Raw genomic sequence first — 20,824 nt, 5'->3', positions numbered from 1 at the left:
TGTGGCCCTACTGAGGGCAGATTTCTGCCTCCCCAACCAAAGCAGTCTCAGGTCCCGCGTGATTGGACTGGAGCAGAAGCTGTGTTCCTCTCACCAGCAGTCTCAAAATCCTGTGGCGGGGGTCCTGGGTAGCTGGCGGGTGTCAGCCGACCCTGCGCTCTAGCTACCCTGGTGCTGGTCCATCCGGAAGAGTGGAATTTAAATTTGACAAGATATTTTGCTTTTTAAAAAATTGATTAATTTTTATTTTTGTTTTTGCAGCAGGGTTTCACTATGTAGTCCTGGCTTTCCTGGAGCTCACTATGTAGACCAGACTGGCCTCGAACTCACAGAGACCCTCTTACTTCTGCCTCCTGGGTGATAGGATTAAGGCATGAACCACCTTGCCTTTTATCTGGATATTTTAAACTTACAGTATAGTGAAGGTAGGCAAGGTTACTTGATTTAGCAAAATACCTTTTTTTGTGTGTGTCTTATTAGGCATGTGCTTTCAGAAGATAAAGGTAAGAGCATATCTACAGCTTGAGTATGTGTGTTTGACACAGAACTAGTAAGAAATGACTGGTCTGTCCTCTTCCTTGGAGCCTCTCAGTAGACTCCCACCCAGATTTGAGATGCTGTGTACAAGTTACCAGTGGCAAGAGAAAGATAAACTTTATTTAAAAACCAAATCTTAGTTTCTCCTTTGCTCACTGACTGTGCAGCCCTGAAGCAGTCAATTGAGTCACACAGTACTCTATCACAGTTCTGAGAAGTTACTGTGTCATTGTGGGTAACAGCCATCATGTTATATATACATAAGACTTGTTTAAATAAAAGAAGACAAACAAACAAACAAACCCAAGACCTCTATTAGCCTCCTTTGCTTGACGATTGTGAAGAGCCACTCTTTGTGCTCAGAAGCCAGCAAAACTCTTTCGTGTAACCAAGCACCTTGCTGTCCCTTCCTCTCCACACTGTAGGTAGGACAGGCACAGTGGCTTATGGAGAGAGGAGCTGTCATCTGTCTTACCACACTCCCGAGTTTTGCTTTTAACTCTGGAATTGATGAGTAGGTACTTGTAAATGCATATCTTATTCACATTATGACCATTAAACAAGCAAGAAAGAACTGTTTTGCCTTTCCTGAGCAGTCAGGGACTATTATTTTTAATATCTTCAGCTGGAGAGAGGTACAGCATGTGTCACACACTCAAATAATACTTAATGAAGTGCATGCTGCCTTAGAAGGGGCTCCTGCCTCCCTGGCAATGAGCAGGATATACAAATATGTTACTCCGTACTCAAATGGTAATGATACCCATGTAGTGAATGTTGGTTGAGAAAGCTACAGATGTGGTGAGAATGACAGCTGTGATTCCCATCACTGTAGTCAAGAGCTTCCTAACAGGAGACCTTGCTGAAGTTATAAAGGCAGGATAGGGGCAGAGAAGTGTCAAGAGGTATAGTCAAGTAGAGGCCATGACAGCTGCCCTGTGTTGCAATATTTTAAATGTGATGAGGTCTCTCCTACTGAAGTTGATTAAGCTTCTGAAGACAATTTGTCAGGAATATTAGTAAAATAACTACAGTTGTTTTCTTCTTGCTTAGAAAGAGGGGGATACTCTCAGTTTTTCAACTGGCAGGTGAGGAATTTAATCCTACTACACCCCAAAGAGGCTCTTCTGCTCATTTGAGGCTTCCAGGAAAGCCTAGTAGATTTTTAAACTTTACTGCACACACAGTAAATGGAAATGTCTGGAAATGTTGAAATAAATTGCATGCTAAGGTCACACGTTTGGAGACTCTGACTTCAGTGTTCTGGGGTCCGCCAGAGCTTCAGGGTGTTTCTGGATTCCAGATGGTCGCCTGACTACAATTGCACTAAGAGTTGGCCATGTGAGGCTACTGCTTTGTCCCTCGTTTCTTATTTACTAGGAAGATGGAGGACAAGCATACTTTTAAAGACCTTTTATCTGTATTACTAGTTTATCATGTAGGTGTGTATCAGGTAGGTGAACCCTAGGAATTTATGGATTATGCAGAAAGCATTCACCAATCAATCTTCTAGCAATGGAAGATAGTTTTTATTTTTATTATGGGCATTCATTTCTTCCTTTTAATGGCAAAGCCTCCTTTGTATGAGGAAATTTTTAGGTCTCTCAGGAACTGTGTGGCACCACACAGTTTGGAGGGTGGTTTGTTTCAGTCGCAGTCCTTGTGTCACAGGCAGCTGACCTTGCCCTTGCCTGTGAACACAAGGGATGAAGGATGAAAGCGGCTCTCTTAGCTCCTCCCACAATTTCTGAAGCCACTCTGTTGCTGGAGTGGGGGCCATCTGATGGATGACTGGACGATTTCCTTGGCAATTTGTGTGGATGGCTGTCCTTGTTTGCTTTTTAGAACTTGTTGTCTTAGTGATTTGCTTAGGAGGAATGTTAATACCCTAGGCCTGGGCATCCATATTGACTCTCATGGTCTTGACATCGGTACCAACCAGTTTAGAGCATGTCTCCTTGTCATGTTGGCCACACAGCAGACAGGTGATGATGGATACAGACCACAGCTGCATGTTGCTCGGAAGACTCTGATTATTAGTTTTTCTCAAAGATGTTGCTTGGATCTAAGGTAACACAATTTTTGGTGAGTGTTTTTTTTTTTTTTTCCTATTTGACGAGGAAACAAATGGTCACAACAACGTATACTACTGTGAGGGATAAAACCTAATCTTTTATGGGAGCAACATGAGCCAGCAATTTTAATTTTTAAGTGTGAAAATGTCTTACTTCTGAAATAGAAGATAGGTTTGGAGCTATGCTTTGTGGTTCTTGTGATGTGGTTCTTGTGATACCCTACTGAATCTCTAGTTAAAAAAAAAAAAAAATCAAGGCGGCTTCCCAAAGACTCACTACCCTATGTGCCTTTCCAGATTAAATCACCAACATTGCCAAGACACCACATATCAGGAGAAAGTTTAAAAACTTTGGATTACTTGTGAAAGAATTGCCTGGTCTTTTCCCTATCTGGATGCTAAATCTGCATAGAGATACATTGATGGTTTTGCAAATGTTAGTAGATCAGAGTGGGAAAGAAATGTTACTTTATATATTTATTTACCTACTTTTGATCGGGGAGTGCAACAAATCAATAAGGTTCACAGGGCAGGACATTAATGACAAGTTACCGGAGGCGGCTCCACAAAGGTCCTGAAAACTCGTCTCTCATTGCAGGAATTGGGTTGGGCCGCCGGTGGCCCCCCTTCTCAAACACAAATATTTTCATATAATAAAAAGCCTGCTTCCTTATAACCCACCCTCCATTCCCACGACGGTACCATTTTAAAGGGGTGTGCTGCAAGGACTCTTCCTAGTTTTGCAGGTTTTTAATCTCTCCGGCATTCTATCTCGCAGAGGTGAAGAATCTCTCTGGGGTGTCACTCTGGGTGAGAGGGACGAGAAACACCCACTAGGACCCAACCCGGCAGCCAGCGGCCGAGCATGCGCTGAGAGTTTGTGCAGCTGGCCCTGGCTGCCGCTGCTGCCTTGTCCGGACTTGGCGAGGACTTGGGAGGGACAGCGGCGTTGGGAGGTGGCTTAGCAGAGACTTTCCAGCGTCTGCTGCCCGGGACTTTTTTTTTTTTTTTTTTTTTTTTTTTTCCTTTTTCCCAGGAGTTAGCGACGCCGACGGTTGGAGGGAGGAAGACAAGGAAGCGTCTGCTGCTGGCGCCGATGCATCCCTTTGGCTCTCCGGGAGGAGCGTCCCTGCCCGGATGAGTGTCTGCTGTGTGTCCCCGACTGTTCCCCGGCAGGAGCGCAGCTCGAACGGTGAGTGGCCACAAGTCCCACATCTCTCCTGCCCGCGGTCCCTGCCGCCTGCCGGAGTGGCTTCTGCCCTGCGCTGTGCGTCCTGCCGGGGGCGTGCGGCCGCGGTGACTTTGCCTGACCGCGCAGGCTTTGTGCTCTGCGGGCGGCGGGGACCTTAGTGTCGCGGCGGCACGCGGGACCCCGAGGTTGCGCGTCCGGGGGGCGGGGGTGGTAGTGAATGATGACCGGTCCGGCTTGGGTACTGCCGCACCGGCCCTGACTCCCCAATTTCTCCTCCCCGCCATCCCGCCCCAGGCTCATCCATTATTCCCGGAGGACAAACTGCATTTCTCACGTTCTTCCAAAGAAACCCTAGTCACCGGGCGGGATCCCAGCTCTGTGCTGCGCCCCCAGTGGCTCCCGAGTTCACACCCGAGCTGTGCGACCCGGTGGTGGGGTGGGAGCACGGAGGTAGGGCCCAGGAGCTGCCCAGAGAAGGGCATTCCTGTGCTCCGAGAGGTCGAGGTGTATGTGTCCGTCCTTGGGGATAGGGATAGAACTGGATGGAGCCTGTGGCATTTCCAGAGACACAAAGCTGTCCCCCAGGAGACAGCAACGAAACTCTCAAGGGCCATGCCACTGGTCCCCTGGGAAAACTAGTTTACTGTACATTCATCCAGAGAGTTAACCTTTTCTCTTGGCAGCAGGTGTTATCCGATGCCATGTGAGGACTTTTGGGAGTTTTATTCCCTTTAAGACTTTAACAAATGAGTTTCGATGAGAGGACGTCTGAAATAAACTAGGCTTGGGGATCCTGGGTACCCCGCTGGCAGAGGGGTTCATTTGTGAAGGTAGTTCTCTGCTGTGCCCGCCCCTGCAGATCGCTGGGGCTCTGCCTGGACCAGTAGAATGTGGTGAGAGGATGGGGCTTCTCCCTCCCAAGACTCACAATGGCCAGAGAAGATTCCGTGAAGTGTTTGCGCTGCTTGCTCTACGCCCTCAACCTGCTCTTTTGGGTAAGCCTACCAGTCCTACTATCCCAGCGGGTGGGGATGGCTAGACTCAGTTTTCTCAACTACCAGATAAGGCGCCAACGGGCATTGGCTCAGCGTTAATTAACGGCGTGAGATCACATCCTCTGTTGGTCAGAGAAGTAAAAATTGACCTTCTTAGAATACCTTTGATCTAGCTCAAGTTCCATCTGTAATTAGAAAAAAAAAAGCCGCTCCTGTATACAAGTGCCAAGTAACATGAAGCTAATCTAAGGATATAAATAAGTGCACGTGCTTGTACTGGAAGATAAGAGACTATGACAGACTACTCCGGAACCGCTAGTTTGCAGGAATTTTAGATAACTGTGCAAGCCTTACATTTTTTCTTTAGGTCACCACCACAGCCTATAAAAACTTGTTGGGGCAACTACTTTTAATATATCTTTGGAAGGAGTCACACCTAGATATCTTACCAAAAGTCTGGATGGGTTTTTAAAGGGAATTCCATATAGTCCAAAAGGTGGTTTTCTTATAACTATTTCTAAGTTGGGAATGTTTGAGGAATTTTATATATATTTTAGAAAAAAAAAACACACCCATTTAAGGAAACAAAATACATACAATTTAAAAGCCCACGGAAATTACACTGCATGAGTTAGTGACTTTTGGTGTTTTCTATCCAAGTTTTCACCAAGTGTTAGTGTAGTATTATTTATAATGCTTATGGAAATACGAGTATTAAAATTATGAATGTTACTTCAGAAGGTTGTCATACTTAAGCAAGTTCTCTTGTGCCATTTTTGTGTTCCTTTAATAATTTATATTCCACGTTTCCTGTTGGAAATTTTAGTATGCAGTATATTTATTTCTGGTCTGTCTGGCATTGGCTAGCCCCCTTATTTCCTGACAGCTATTACAGCTAGTCTCTAGAGGAGGATATTTTTGTTAAATTGCTCCTTTTGGATTGACAGCATTCTAAGAGGACAAATTAAGTCTTTAATAAGTCATTTGAGCACTGTCTAAAAGGACAACTTTTAAAACTTAATCTGAAAAAGTTAAGCATTGAGTAATTACACTCACCATTTGCAAACAGAAAAATCACTCATTGATGTTACAGTGCCTCATAATTCTAACAGGGCACATTTGAAAGTTGCTCATTAACTTACCTACTTAGCTAGCAGGTTTTGAGACTTTGAACTCTGTTTCTTCTAAAATGCATAGATATTACCCTTACTGCTAATTTTCACTTGCCTACATCTTCTTCTCAGTGATCGCCTTGTTACACTTTCACACTAAAGGGATCTTTATGGAAGGCCTTGTTGAACTTCCTTTTCTTTGTAAATCAGGAAATTGAGAGCAAGTTAAATGGCATGGCAAAGGCCAGCTATTCCAGTGGTGGTGCGCCCAGGGACGGAACTCAGTACTCTTGCACCTAGATGATGTCTTTAACACACAGCCTTTATGCACGTCCGAACCTCCTCATTAATAAGTTCTTTTGTCATTCAATTAAAAAAGGTCAAACATTGGGGGAAATTCAAATCATTCTGCAAAAACATTGCTCCCTGTAATAATTAAATTTGCTTGAAGAACTACCCCTCTCTTAAACATTTGCAGGCCTCTTCGTGCTACCCGAATTGCAAAATGTTATTCTTTTATTGCTATCCTGTCCTTCAACTTCTGTCTATGAGGGTGTGTGTTCTGATTTGTGTGTTTATCTAGATTGCCACCCTCTGTGTCTAGCTCTCCCCATTATCTCATCTGTAACAATCCAGTATGCTCCCTCTATATTTTAATTCGGTTTAGACAGAGATAACATGTCCTTATCACTACCCACGTGTGTCTAGTCACATTCACATGCATTGCTTATATATTCTTTATACCAAAAGGTATGTGTTGACAGCAGAAACACAACAGCAAAATGTAGCCCACATCAATCAAACAGTAGAATACAAAATAGCTCTTAGGTGGTTCGTATGTATTTACCAGGTAAATTTAGTGCTTTGGTTTTCTAGTCTTTAAGACAGGTATTTTTTAGAGCTGTTGTGAACATTCCCAACAATGGCACATAGTGCTGTTTAGAAGCCCCGTGGCCAGTGCAGCTACCACAATCTTGATAATCTCAAGGAGACAAACAGGAAGTGGATTGCTACGATTCCTGGCAGCAGGAGTGGTAATTACTATTGCCCTGATTAGAAGTGGTGTTGACCCAGTAACATTCTGTAGTTTAAAAACAAAGACATCCATAGACAATATCATTTGTTTGAAAGTATCTTTTCCACCAGGAATACTGTGCTTTTCAATTTTGGCCAATCTGAAGATTTAAAGTCTTATGTTATTATTTCTTTATTCTTTTGCATCTCTCAGTACCAATAAGCATGACTACCTGCTTATATGCTTACATATATTTTTGATGCATTTCCTTTTGTGCTTTATATCCTTTATCCATTTTGTTCTTATTGAGGTTTGCCCTTGTGCTTGTTGATTTTATCTGTTGTTGTGTAGTAGTGAACCACATTTTTATAATTTTTTTTTGTAGATGAGTATATGTCCTTTCATAGCTCCAACATTTTCTGTCTTGATTATAATTTCCTTTTCCATATGAACTTTAATATTTTTTAAAATGTGTGTGTGCATGCGTATATGCATGTCTGAGGTGTGTGTGTGTGTGTGTGTGCATATGTGATGCACATGTAGGTCTGCCCAAACTATGGCCTGTGGGTGAACATCACAAGATGACTTTGTGGAGTGAACACCCTTCTTCCACCTGTATGTGGAGTCAAAGTATTGAACACAAATATTAGACAAGTTGTTTTGGACTGATGTGTAGTGCCAGCCCTAAGATTTTTAAAATTTTCATTCAGTTAAAAATATCCACGGGGCCGAGCATGATGGCCTATGTTTGCAATCCTTGTATAACAATGATTCCTATAAGGATGGCTGATTCAGAATTGCTGTAAGTTCAAGGCCTGCCTGGTTTGGGAATGAGGTCTAGGCCAGTTCTTGGATACAAAGTGAAACTTTGTTTCAAAAAGAAAAGCACACAGCAGATAAACAACCACAACAAAGGTTACTGAAGTAGTTGATAAAATCTCATGAAGTGACTATTCTAACTTTGGGACACCAGGGCAAATATCTTCAGAGAGAAAGCAAAATCCTTTCAACTCAGAGCAGCTTTAAGGCCCCTTGCGGGGCCTGCTCCAAGGCATCTGTTTCCAGCTCTCCCCACAGCCCCAGAAAAGAGCTTTCTTTTTCATTCCCTCCTTTTATAGATTAAGCAGTGCTCAGATGAGTTCTGCTCATGAGCATCAGACCAGGAACTCCAAGCCCAGTTTTGCTTATTTATCCATATGTAGAGAAGTGATACTGTCAGGAACTGTGCTGAATGTATTCGAAGTGATGTCAAGTAAGCATCCTCACTAGGGAAGGATTCCCTGTCCACCTGCTCATTCCCAGCCCTTTAGAGCTGGCCTCTCGGTCTATAGCGTGCATGGAGAGTTACCTAAGCATGCCGCTAAACTTCGGGTTCAGCTTCCCTGTGTGTGTGCTCGAATGTGTGTGTGCATATGTGTGCTGGGATGGAACTGAGGGTCTTGGACAGGCCAGAGAAGTACGGGGGCCGCTTGAGTTACATCCTTAGCTCTCAACATGTTAATGGGGTTGGTCTGTCATACAGTTCGTCTGAGCCATTCCCTTTCTACACCAGCAGGAACAAGTGCTGACTTCTAATTCTCATTGGAATTATAAGTGGGACAAACACATAAGGAATCTGCATTGTTATTTTCTAAATCAGACTTCACATCCTGATCCTTCCTTCCTCTCTCTCTCTCTCTCTCTCTCTCTCTCTCTCTCTCTCTCTCTCTCTCTCTCTCTCGTTTGCAAGTTGACACACCTTCCCTTGTTACCCATAGAGCTTGAAAGTCGAACCTTCTACTCTTTGCCTTTTAAATGCACATATATGAATATGTTTATTTCAATAATCCCCTTCGCAAGCCCAGTGAGGCCTCTTTTCTTTCTTTTCCTGCAGAAGAGAACAATACATTCTAATTGGGAAAACATAGCCCATGTCGTTTTTGCTTCTATCCTTGAAATTGAAAAATCTTTAAGGAAATGGGTAGATCTTGAGTCTTTAAGTTTTGTAAGTATGAGGTGAGGGTGTGTTTAAGAGCAAACAACCAACAAGTCCTCAGACCCCAGCGCTCTGTGTTCTCTTCATTCCTGCCGAGCTGTGACTCTGATGTGACATCTGCTGAGTGTCTCCCACAGTATAAAGATGCTTGACCCTGCTGCAGTTGCAAGGGGACAAGCCATCTATTCTAGCTTCTAGCGCTTCGTGAGTGTTGTGTTGTGTGAGGAGCAGCGCGAAACCGAGTGATGATGCTGGATCTTTGCTGCTGAGAGGCCCTTTGTTTCAGATGACGCTCCTTGATGCCCAAGATGGCAGCATGGGGCCTATTCTCCTTAACTGAAGCATCGCATTCTTCGTCTTTCAAAAGATGTGTTACGTGACTGGAAGATCTGAAAGATTTCTTCTCTTTTAGAAGTGATATACTTAGGTGACATGTGTCTGTTATTAGAAAGAGGAGTAGGTATGACTAGTTTGAGAGTTTGTAAAAGTGGCAAATACTTCATATTTCACGAAATGTGTATTTACAAGTCTAAAAGCGTGCTACCCTTCCTGTAGTGTTTATTCTGTATGTTTATGTTTTCATCTAGCAGTGAGTGTCATTGGTGCTTGTATACCACGGGTGAGCAGAACATCTCGTTCATAATTTAGCAATGGGTTGGGGGTAGACGAAGCAACAGGGGGCATGGAAGGAATTTTCCTTCTGTTCTCTGGCCATCAGCATCTGTAGTGAGATGTTTTTCTACCATAAAAACCCTAAAAAGTTATTTTGTCACATTAAAATACCACTTAAATCACTATTTTCCTCTTTATACTATGAATAGCATTTGAGATTTTTTTTTTTAACTCTTTCTAAGTTGTGGTGAAAAGCCCTCTAATTTTTTTTAGCTCTCTTAGCCATAAATTTCTATTATGAAAAAAATTTATTAAGGCAAAACTAGTCTTTTTAAAATGCACCATGTTTCAGCTGTCACAGGCTTAAGTCGCTGTGTACCTCATTAGAGGGTGTTTTCGGATTAGATGGAAGATTCTGAATTTTATCCTTTCCTACCACAGATAGGAACATTGGGTTCCTTGCTCATCCTCCTGTCTTCATTCAATGATTAACCCCAAGCTAGGACAGTGGGACAGTAGAGTTGACTGCAGCTGACCCAGACAGTAGTGCCGAATGAAGCATCCCACCTTTATCTCATGACTGTACTCATTCATTGGAAACCAGTGTGATTCTGAGAATGAAGAAGTCTCCACTAATCATGAGAGACTTAAAGTGAGTCTCTCCAGTTTAGGGAAGGAGAGTCACAGTATGTGGGAAAGATGATGATATATGAAAACTCTTATTCTAAACTGTTATTCCAGATGCTGCTGATAAAGCCACTTCTAATGAATAGAATCTGAGCTTAAATTATGCCCATAGGTAATTTCTCAACCTGTTCTGGCCATTGTTACCATTGTCTATTCTTTCAAGATGTTGGTGAATTGTGCTATGTGTTTATTCTCCGTCTTTCCCATCTACTCCTATAAGGGAAGGTGGCAGGCATGCAGGGTGGTGGCAGAAGTACCAGGGGAACGTGTAGCTTTGGCCTCCACACCAACAAGAATTTATTTTACTTTTAACTAAGTAAAAAGTCAGTTCTTAAAGAAGTAAAGCTCTTACTTCAGTCTCAGTGTTTTCAAGATGAGTAGATGAGCTTCCGAAAACCTGTCTTCTTTTGTTGGAGTTCTCTTTGTGGAGACAGAAGTATAAGTAAGATCTAGACCTCACTGACATCCTATCCTTGCCAACAGATCAAAGGAAAGTTCAGAAGGATAGTTTTAGACGTCTGTCATTCTTGAAGAGGATCCCAGCCACTGGCATTTTCTGAGACCTATTTATGTAAACAGTTGAAGGTTTTAAAAGATTTGCTTTTAACAATGACCAAGTTTGTGAAAACCATACATGTATGTGTCTTAACACAACTAAGAAAATGTGGACACACACAGTTCTGATTTACAAAACAACTTGATGTATCATTGCCCTACACACACAGTTAGATTCAGGAGAAACTAGACCATGCTCTAAATAGAGCAATATTCATATTTTTAATTATTTGTTGAGAGGTAGCATTTTTTTCTAAGCACTTCACAAGACAAGTTGTAGCAGATGTCAAATGCATTTCACGTGTTATTTTCTACATATTTTTTGATGGTTAGATAGTCTATGATAGTACTGGAAGTCAGAAATATCTGGTGAATAATTATGTCCCCACTTTGATCCATATGTGGCAAATTCATAAATTCGAATATGATATACCCCATAAATATGTATAGCTTGGTCAAAAATGGGAAATACAAATTTAAAGCAACCAAAAACTAATTTTGATAATCCACAAAAAATTCAGTGGTTTGGAGTGTGAGTTTTTCTTGTAAGTTATGTTCCTAGGTTACATAATATCAGGAAGACTTATTGGACTGATTCAGTCTCATTTTGGTGTCTCAATATAGCCTGGTTCCATTTGTGCCACCTGGTTCCAGCATCTTAGCCTCAGTGTAAAGCCGCTCTTTGAAAATGAGATGGTTTCCAAGCATTTAGGCCATTCTTTTTCAAAGCTGCTTGCTTACCGTGGTAGAAAGCTTCCAGTTGATATTTATTTCGATTTGTGCTCCAGGTACAGCTCCACATTTGGTAGACACCTCTTAGGAGAACACAGTGCGATGGTGTAGAATGCAAAGTTGATAGTTTAAAGCACCCCTGTATTTGTTTCTAACCTTTATTGTATATTATTCCATTGCCATTCAGCCAGCATGCCCCTACAGAACATTTCCAGCAAGGTGAAATTGAGTTCCCGTTAAAGCATATGATTTTGCTAAAGATCTCAGCTTGCATGGAGTGTAGAAAACCTTCCCACCCAGTTGCCTAACTGGTAGGTATTAGATCTTACTACAAAGTAAGATTCTTTTACTGGGTAGAATCAAACAGGAAATGAGGTAGAGGCTCCCCAAGGACTGTGCAGAGAGCATTCACAAGTGCTGTGGGTCAGGAGGGAGACTGGAGACAATCTTTCCACTCTAGCTGATGTTTGGGCTGGTGTCCAAGGAGATGTGGAGGTTTCTTTGCTCCTGAGGACTGGAAGGCCTGGGAAGGGTGGTGTTTCAGCAGAGGCCACACGCAGAAGCAGACATGGGAGCTTGGGAGTTGTGAATGTGCCCTTTGCAAGGACTTCCATCATTATTCAACTACGGGAAGGAGCTGGCAGCAAACAGGATTGGAGGGTAGATTAAAGAATGAGTAAGAGGGCCTTGTGTGACCTCCTCGGGCTATTACACTTTATTCTCTAGGAAGGAGGTGAGGGAGGAGGAAATAGAGGTTGGGAAATAGCATGAGGACGGCTACATGCTGATGCAGGCTTGATTCTGCACTGTGGAGGTGGAGTCTATGAGCTGGAGAGATATCTCATGAAGATGATTGCTACATCCTGACAAGAGAGGATGGGGGCTTGAACTAGCCTGAAGTAGCAGGAAATGGGGAGGGACTTGCCAGATGCCTCTCTCAGGAACCAGGAGAAGGATTCAAAACTAATTAAATGTCCAGCAGAAAAAGAGGGAGAGGTTCAGGCTGTCTGCCAAGCTGCCAGTCGATGTGATTGAAGGGTTCATTACTCCATTCACTAGGCTTGTAAACACTGTGAGGGGTGACAAAAGGCTTGGAGAAAAGTGGAGCTAGGACCCGTTTTAGACATGCTAAGATGGAGAATGGCTGGCCAGTAGCTCTGCGCAGAGTTCACTTGATAGTCCTTTCCATATCAGATAATCCCACGTCTGAACTGATTTAGAAACAGTTTACACTGAGACGCATTAAGAGAAACTCTCGGGTTAAATGTGACACATGGTAATAACAGGTAATATATTTGGCTTTACTTCATCATAAGAATCTTCTATAGAGTTTTTTTTTAATGATGGTTTAAAGGTGAAAAAAAAAGCAACCGAGGTTAAGTAAAAACCAAATGTCGTACCAAAAGTTATAAGCTGCAAAGGTGCAGAGCTTAGGTTCCTAGTTGGAGTTCAGAGTTCAGTGGCTTTCTGTTGTTTGCACGCGGTCAAGGACATATACGTTTAGGCAGCTTCAAAGACAAGTTTCCTTGCCCAGCTGTGCATTCCTAGGAGCCGTTCCCCTGCCCCGAACATGCCATGCTGCCTTCCCCTCTGCAACCTTTGCTTTTCCTTCTGACTGGAAAATCCTTTTTATCCTTTCCCTCCTAATTAACTTGACTTTGCTCTTCACATCCCAGCTGCCATAGAGAAGTCCCTTTGACCTTGTGAGACAGACAGCCTGAAAGGAGTTATTCTCTCCTGTACTTAGTACAGCCTGCAGTTACGCATTCACACTTCCGATGATGGCAGTGTATGTCCTCTTCCCTTAGAGAACTGCATCATGGAGATAGTGTCAGCTACTTCTCGTTCCCGTCTCTGGTACATAGTGCAGTACCTGGCCATGATCAATGTATATGCTTAGAAAGAAATAATGACTTCAAAGCCAAGGCTTTATTCATCCTGACATTAACAAGTGTCTTGAAACATACAGTTCAAAACAAATGAATTTTTTCTTGTTTTCCTCTTTCTTTTTTTTTGCCAAAAGGGAAAGAACTATGTCTGGTGACAACCACTATGAATCAGTTATGCACAATGAAGACTCAGAAAATGAGCTAAGAAGCACAAGGATAAGTTGGAGGGGTGAGAGGAAGGGTGGATACAATCAAAATGCATGGTAGGAAGTGCTCAAAATGATTAAAAAGAGAAAAGAAGGAAAGTCAAGGGTGGAGATAGCAAGATCATTTATTGTTAAGTAGAACGATGATAGGTTCTTTATTTCAATAATGTAAATTCGTGATCTATTCTCTCCCTTTGACACCAGCAGATGGTCATGGAGATGGGAGACGAAGCCTGTGGGGCATCTTTGTGAATAAATGAAGGGATGTTGAATTCACTTCCCAGCCCCCCAGCAGAGAGACCTTCTTCACAGATGGGCGCACATGGGCTCTCCTTGGAGGTTTTATCTAGAAAGCCTGGTTTGCAGTCAGTGTCTGCATCACCTCAGACTCATGCCCATCTTAGAAAACCACCCTGTCAGCGTTAACATCAAAGTTACTGATGTTCATCAAACTGCCAGAAATGCTACAAGTCAGGTTATATTGAATCCCTTGAGAGTTATACTATGTTTTTAAAAAACAAAGACACGTTTTTGAAAAGATTTCAGATAAGATAGGGAAGTCTTCAGAATTTAGGAGCCAACTTTCTTTTTGCTATAAGAGCAAGAACTGTGTCTAGTGACAACCACTATGAATTAGTTATACACAGTGAAGACTCAGGGTTGGGAATGGGCTAAGAAAGACGAGAATAAGTTGGAGGGGTGAGAGGAAATTTTAATTATTTTTTAGAAAAGGTTTCTGGGCAGAATCATTATCACTGTGTTTTAGGTGTTTTATTTTTCCCTTGCACTTTTGAGTTATGGGAATTTTAAAAGTAATTTCACCTTGAAAGGGCTGTGATTAATCTCCATTTCCTCGTTGCCCAGTGTCAGTAGTCACCAGCATGGCCAGCTCCACTCTCAGCTCAGGGCATGGTTATTAATCACTGCCTTGTAGCTAGCTGTCCTTCAAGTTTGTCCACAATTCACCATAGGTCTCTACAAGGTAAGGGATCTTTAAAAATAAATTGAGTTTGTATTCAGGCCTAAAATAATAGTCTAGTTCTTCTCTGGCTGTCTGCAAATATTTTTTTTTAATTTTTATTTATTTACTTTTTTGCAATTGATTTGTTTAAATCAGGGTTCAAAGCAGGCCATTATATTACATTGGACAATCTCTTGAATTCCTTTTAATCTTTAACAGCATTTCCTTTCCTTTTTAAAATTTTTATTTCAGTATTCACTACTCTTTTAAAAAAATTGAACAAGCTTGTTTGTCTTGTGAAATAATCTCATGTTCTTGATTTTATTTAGTGAATCCCAGAAGTGGTAGTTAAAGCTGTACCTTGCATTTCATTCCCATAAACTGATCCAGTTGGACGTTTAATTGGGTTCAAGTTTGAATTTTTGGCAAAAGCACTATATATATATATATATATATATATATATATATATATAAACTTAAGAGGTCACTTGTTTTTATCACATGTACACACACACACACACACACACACATTTCTGGGTACAGCTGATTGCTCAAACCACGAGACCTACAGTGTCTGATTGCCTCCTTTATTGAACTGGAAGGGTGGTTGGGTCTGGTATCTGCAGTCCGATCTTTCCATTTTATACACGTCTCTCAGCCTTTTGCTGCTGCAGTGGTCCTCAGCACTGCCAATGGATTGTGAATATAGCAGGACTGACACACTGTTGCTACTCCAAGGTCTATTGTGGGCTCAGGATTTGTTTGAGACCTAGGTGACTCCAGTGTACAGACAAGACTGAGAATCTGTGATCTGCTAATTTTGTCTGGCACTGAGGAATTTCCTGTATAGCTTCAATATTTCCGGACATGTTAAATGGTGTGCCTGCATTACATAATGGCTGCATGCCTGACTAGGAATTCTGCTATTAAAATCTCACTCGGTCTTTGGTTCTGCCTTTACACCATACAGGAAAAATAGAATAAAAATAAATAAGAGATTCATGTCAATTTATTCTTGTCATTATTCATCCTGAATAATGATCTGAGAGTCCGCCATGCTATAATGGCCACACTGATTTTGGAACATAGTGATGTTTCAAACCATTATAGTCATCGCTATTGCTATTATTCTAATGTTCTCTTTGTTTGAATTTTAGTCAGTAGAATCTTTTTGGTAGCTCCTGTGATCCTTTTAATGACATGCAATTGTTCAGTAGCCACATCTAATTGCCATTTTGCTTTTATAGATGATAGATTTAGGTTCGTCTCATACATTTGCAAATTGAATTATTCTTGGGAATTTCTGCATTGAACTTGAAGTCACCAACTTACGAGGTCACTTGTTTTTATCCTGTATATAGGTATTCTATTTAGTGGGTATATATAATTACTAAATGGAGTAGCCAGATATTTATGGTACTAATAAAATTCAATAGAAATCCAATATGTTATTAGGAAAAACATGAAAATTATGTAACAAATCCTCCATTTAAGGTTGTTCATCTTGAAGTGAATGCTGCAGACGTCTCTGGTAACAAGTTTGTTTCTTTCTTCTCTTTAGTTAATGTCCATCAGTGTCTTGGCAGTTTCGGCTTGGATGAGGGACTACCTGAATAATGTTTTGACTTTAACTGCAGAAACAAGGTAGGCTTTAATATTGCCTATTGAATTCTTTCAATTTCTCTCTCTGGATCCACGTGTTTAAAGATCTTTGCTCTGAGCTGTTCATTGGGGGGTTCTCCTCCACCATCCTGTAGAACAGTTTTTCCTGCACTGTAGAAACTTACTTTCTATATTTACGTTTCCCCCCACATTCTCCTTAAGGAATGCCATCAGTTATTCCTGCAGGGCAGTAGGTAACAGTACAAGGACATGGACATTTATGGACTTAGTAACACACCAGTTGTCTGGCTTATCCTCATCTCTGATGCAATATATACCACTCTGAATCATGGCCAGGATCAAGTGAGAAGAAATGTTTCTGTAAAGCCCTTAATACAACAGAGGTTATAAGCACTGAGTAATGGCTATGTTTTATCATCACCACTATGCCAGGCTCTGGTTAATGACTACGTATGTCCTAGCAACAAGTCCTCTCTTTACCTTCTGTGTGATTATGCCTCACATCCCCGATGCACTACTGTTTTCTTCACACCAGAAAATGATTCGTTAGCAGGGAGAGGAGAAGTGCTGTGCAGACTCCAAGCTCAGAGAAGAGGGCAGTTCCTCCCAGTTAGCACCTCGTGGAATTGACTTAGGCTGGGGCTTTGGAGCCTAGATGTAAAACATGTTGCATTAGAAATGCTACCACTTACTAAAAAATGCCACAAAACTAAAACAAACGTAAGTCACACAAACAGACACAAAGCAGAGTGATTCTGAAAAATAGCCATAAAAGCCACCAGCTTTTGAAGGATGCCAATTTGGAGAGCTGGAGCTCTCAGTAGCATTTGCTCAGTGTCTGGGGTCTGGGCGTGGTTTGATCATTTTGATAACGTTTGATTTATCTTCTGATATGATCTTCCTCTCTTAGGGTAGAAGAAGCGGTCATCTTAACTTACTTCCCAGTGGTTCACCCAGTCATGATTGCTGTCTGCTGTTTCCTTATCATCGTGGGAATGCTGGGATACTGTGGAACGGTGAAAAGAAATCTGTTGCTTCTTGCATGGGTACAGTGTTTATAACTTCTCTTTATCATACTTAAAGCATCGTGTGATGATGCAGTGTTGTGAGTCCATAACTATAGTAATAACTCTAAAAGGTGGTCACTATGCAGCATCTTGTAAGAAGGGCACTTTCATTTCCTAGAAGATGATTTTGGTACACATATTTGCTATGCTCACATGATGAGGGAGGGACATACGTATGCTATGTAATCCTTTCACTCTGGTTCGGCTTTGACATTTTTGCTTTAAAAGAATTTTTTTACTGGCATAGAACTTCTTCCCTTCAAGATCAGAGTTGAGATGTCATAATGGAAATTGCATCTTTAAAACTTAGGTTGTGAGATGACGTGGAAGGTAAATTGTAATCCCAGTGCTGCTATCTATGGTCTGGTGGACACAAGAGAGTCTGGGTCTCTTTAATCTCAGTTACTGTTGTGTTAAAAAAACAGTCCTCTGAAAGAGTTGTACTGAAATACTTCTTAAATTGATTTTACTTCTTCAGCTACTAGAATTAATCTTAAAAACAAAAACTGCTAAGCTTTTAAAATTAAGAATGAGAGTCGATTAGAATAGTTTACACGAAGATTTCTAGAACAGAGACAGTGGCTTCCCAGTGCCCCCAGACAGTGAGCTTGCTAACCTGTAAGTTGCAGCCATGTGAGACACTAGGAGAATGAGATCATCCGCTATGTTCCTTTCTTGGTAGTAGGTCTAAAATGAGTAGTTTGTTGGTAAAGTGGATTCCTGGGCAGATAAAGGGTCGACTTTCTTTTAGTACCTTGGGTATTTCCATAGGGAACACACTCCTAGCGTTGCTGATTTCAAGTTACCAACATGACGTCACTGAACCTGAGGTCAGTGAGGAATGAGTACAGATTGGCTTTCTGCAGCCAGCTTGCTCATATCTATGTTTGCCAGGCCGTCGATGCCAATTCAAACAGACTCTTGGTGTGAAGTAGAATGAAGCTTTAAATGTCATAGGAACAACCTTGGTTAAATTATCTATAGGTTTCATGGAGAGTAACTGCCAGGTTGGCAAACGGGGAAAAAAAAAACCCAAAACTGTAACAAATAAACCATATTAGGAGAATGGAAAAATGTGTCCAGCATCTTTGTGCACATGTAGGCACATAGAAAAAGGAAGATAGGATTCAGATCTCATGATGCTTCTAAAACACTTGGGTAAGTTTAAGAATTCATGTGAATGGGATGGAGAGATGGCTCAGTGGTTAAGTGCACTGACTGCTCTTCCAAAGGTCTTGAGTTCAGTTCCCAGCAACCATATGGTGGCTCACAACCATCTTTAATGGGATTCGATGCCTTCTTCGGGTATGTCTGAAGACAGCGACTCACACATATAAAATTAGTCTGAAAAAAATAAGAAAATAATAATAATAATAATAATAATAATAAAAGATTTCATGTGAATGACTTTATAAAGTCTCCTATAATCTGAATACTGTGCAAATATATTTCGAAGTCAAGAAAATCTCAGCAGCCTTCTTAAAAACCACAATGCTACAATGATCTTTCAAGACCAGTTTCTTTTATAACCAGTTTCAGCATGCTTGGTATTTTCTACTTCCTGCCAACTTTTACTCTGGATGGCCTCTGGAAAGTGGTACGAGGTGAGGCGGGCTCAGGAATATTATGGAACCACAAGAACTTGTGAGAACACATCATAGAAACCACTTATGGGTTCCATTAAGCTCTTTGAACGGTAGCAAAAGAAGCCAGTGGAGTAACTTGACCTGCTACTCGATGTAGGACAAAACACGAATTTGAGAATGAGTGTGTGATTTGTGGTATAGGAAAAGGCCTTATAAAACAGGACACACACATAAAAACACAAAAGGACTGAGGGCCTATTGATATTAACTTGTAAATTCATTCTTTCTTTTAATGCTTATCGAGCATGTCTGTACTACGTTTTTGCCATCAGAATAGTGCACATGATAGATGGACAATTTCACTAATTTTATTTGATAAGACCTCGAGTAAGGTTTGCACTGGTTACTCTGAGGGCAGAGAGGAATAGCGCCAAGCTCATCCCGAAGCATCAGCTCAGCGTCACAGTGGTGATGTTGAGCACATCAAACTATTGGCCCTTCTGTCTCCTCTCCCTTTTGTTGTTTGTTGGGTGTTCTTTATTCATGAGATAGCTTCAGGCTATAGCTGCTCTCTGAGCCCATAGGTGCCACCTCCATCTTGGGTCCTCTTTCTTTTGACCATCTTTGTCAATCCAGTCTCCATTCTCATGATAACTTCTCTATTCTCAGAAAGCTTCTAGACCTTGCTCTGTCTAGACTCAAACCCAGCTTCTCCAATGGTAAAAAGAAACTGTGCTCTCAACTTCCCATGGTCCATCACTTACAACTAATATGTATCGGGTATTCCTCAAGCAGTGTATCCCCTAGCATCCTCATTGGGTTCCTCCTGCCCTAGCCAGTTCCTATGGGTCCTGGTTCTGCAACCTCAGGAATTCAGCCTCCTTTGCTGTTCTTATTTGAATGGCTCATGCACAAGCCCTCAGGACGTCTAGTTCTCTGCCTCTACTATTGCCTGCTCTAACCCAGTGTAGTTTGGTTAAGTCAATACACCATGACTATAGTACTCTTGCTATGCTCTAAGACTTTGATAGCCTCCCTATTGGGTAGTGAAGTTTAACCGGCATCTGGAACTTGCATCAAGCCCTTCTGTAGCCAAGCCTTCGTCTGCCAGTTTTAGCTCTTTTACCTACTTCCTTATTGTCTAGTTAAGGTGTATTTTTTGACCTCTGGACATATTTTCTTCTCGTTTTCTCTGCTTTTATTCTTGCTATCTCTTTAAGAATTCTTCTCTTAATACTTTTGCTTAGCTATTACCATTCCTGCTAAACTTTATCTGAAATGTTATCTCCTGGAATAATATTGACAACCAAGAGAAAAGTACTAGGTAACATTTTTAAGATACTTCTCATGCCAGACACTGAAGAATCTTACTCGATGAGTTATATGAAGATTCTTGCATGAATTGATCGGCCTTATTTTCACCACAACTCTAATGACATAGGTACTACTATTGTCAAATAATTTACATGAGGAATTGAAACTGCAGAGATGTCAAGCAACTTCAATGATTCTGCATCGCTATCAAAGAATCTGCTGCTCAGACCACAGCAACCCAATTTAGATGACTTATATTTTTCTGTTTCATATTTTACTTTATAAACACCGAGTTTTCCTGAGTTTCATGTAATGTGTGTTGCAGCTTGTAAAACATTTTGGATGTGATTGCTGACTTCAAACATGGCGGCAATAATACGGGACAACTAAATGTTAAATGAGGCCTGGAGAACACAGTAACCAGACCAAGGTCACTGAAGGGTGAGGATCGTGGCTGTGATTCAGACAGACCTCACTGATTTTGATTGCCAAGGCCAATTCTCCATGGACCTTTTCTCTAACTTGGAATTCCAGCGAAAAGTTTCTTATTATGTAAAATTAGTCGAAACTACCATACTTTTTGAGTAACCATTCATCTTTCCCATTCTTTTAATAAACGTTTATTAAACACAAGCATGGGCATGAAACTAGAGTGGTGTGTGTGTGTGTGTGTGTGTGTGTGTGTGTGTGTG

The 20,824-nt window shown here is 41.5% G+C and overlaps 1 protein-coding gene across 2 annotated transcripts in view; it reads left to right on the top strand.

The window, feature by feature from the left end:
* Positions 1-20,824, top strand: part of Tspan12 (tetraspanin 12) — a 97,938-nt gene that overhangs the window by 21,978 nt on the left and 55,136 nt on the right. The window contains exons 1-5 of one of the 2 annotated variants that reach the window (XM_021165685.1): positions 3,270-3,391; positions 3,648-3,803; positions 4,663-4,798; positions 16,104-16,186; positions 17,076-17,211. In XM_021165685.1, coding sequence (XP_021021344.1) covers positions 4,733-4,798; positions 16,104-16,186; positions 17,076-17,211 — 285 coding nt within the window. In that variant the 5' untranslated portion in view covers positions 3,270-3,391; positions 3,648-3,803; positions 4,663-4,732. Of the gene's footprint in view, positions 1-3,269; positions 3,392-3,647; positions 3,804-4,662; positions 4,799-16,103; positions 16,187-17,075; positions 17,212-20,824 lie in introns of those variants that run through there. The other variant, XM_021165686.2, reaches the window with a different exon arrangement.

Source organism: Mus caroli, chromosome 6 (assembly GCF_900094665.2).
Source record: "Mus caroli chromosome 6, CAROLI_EIJ_v1.1, whole genome shotgun sequence".
In the NCBI taxonomy this organism is placed as follows: domain Eukaryota; kingdom Metazoa; phylum Chordata; class Mammalia; order Rodentia; family Muridae; genus Mus; species Mus caroli.
The sequence above is the reverse complement of the archived record's forward strand: the minus strand, read 5'-3'. Positions and strand labels throughout refer to the sequence as shown.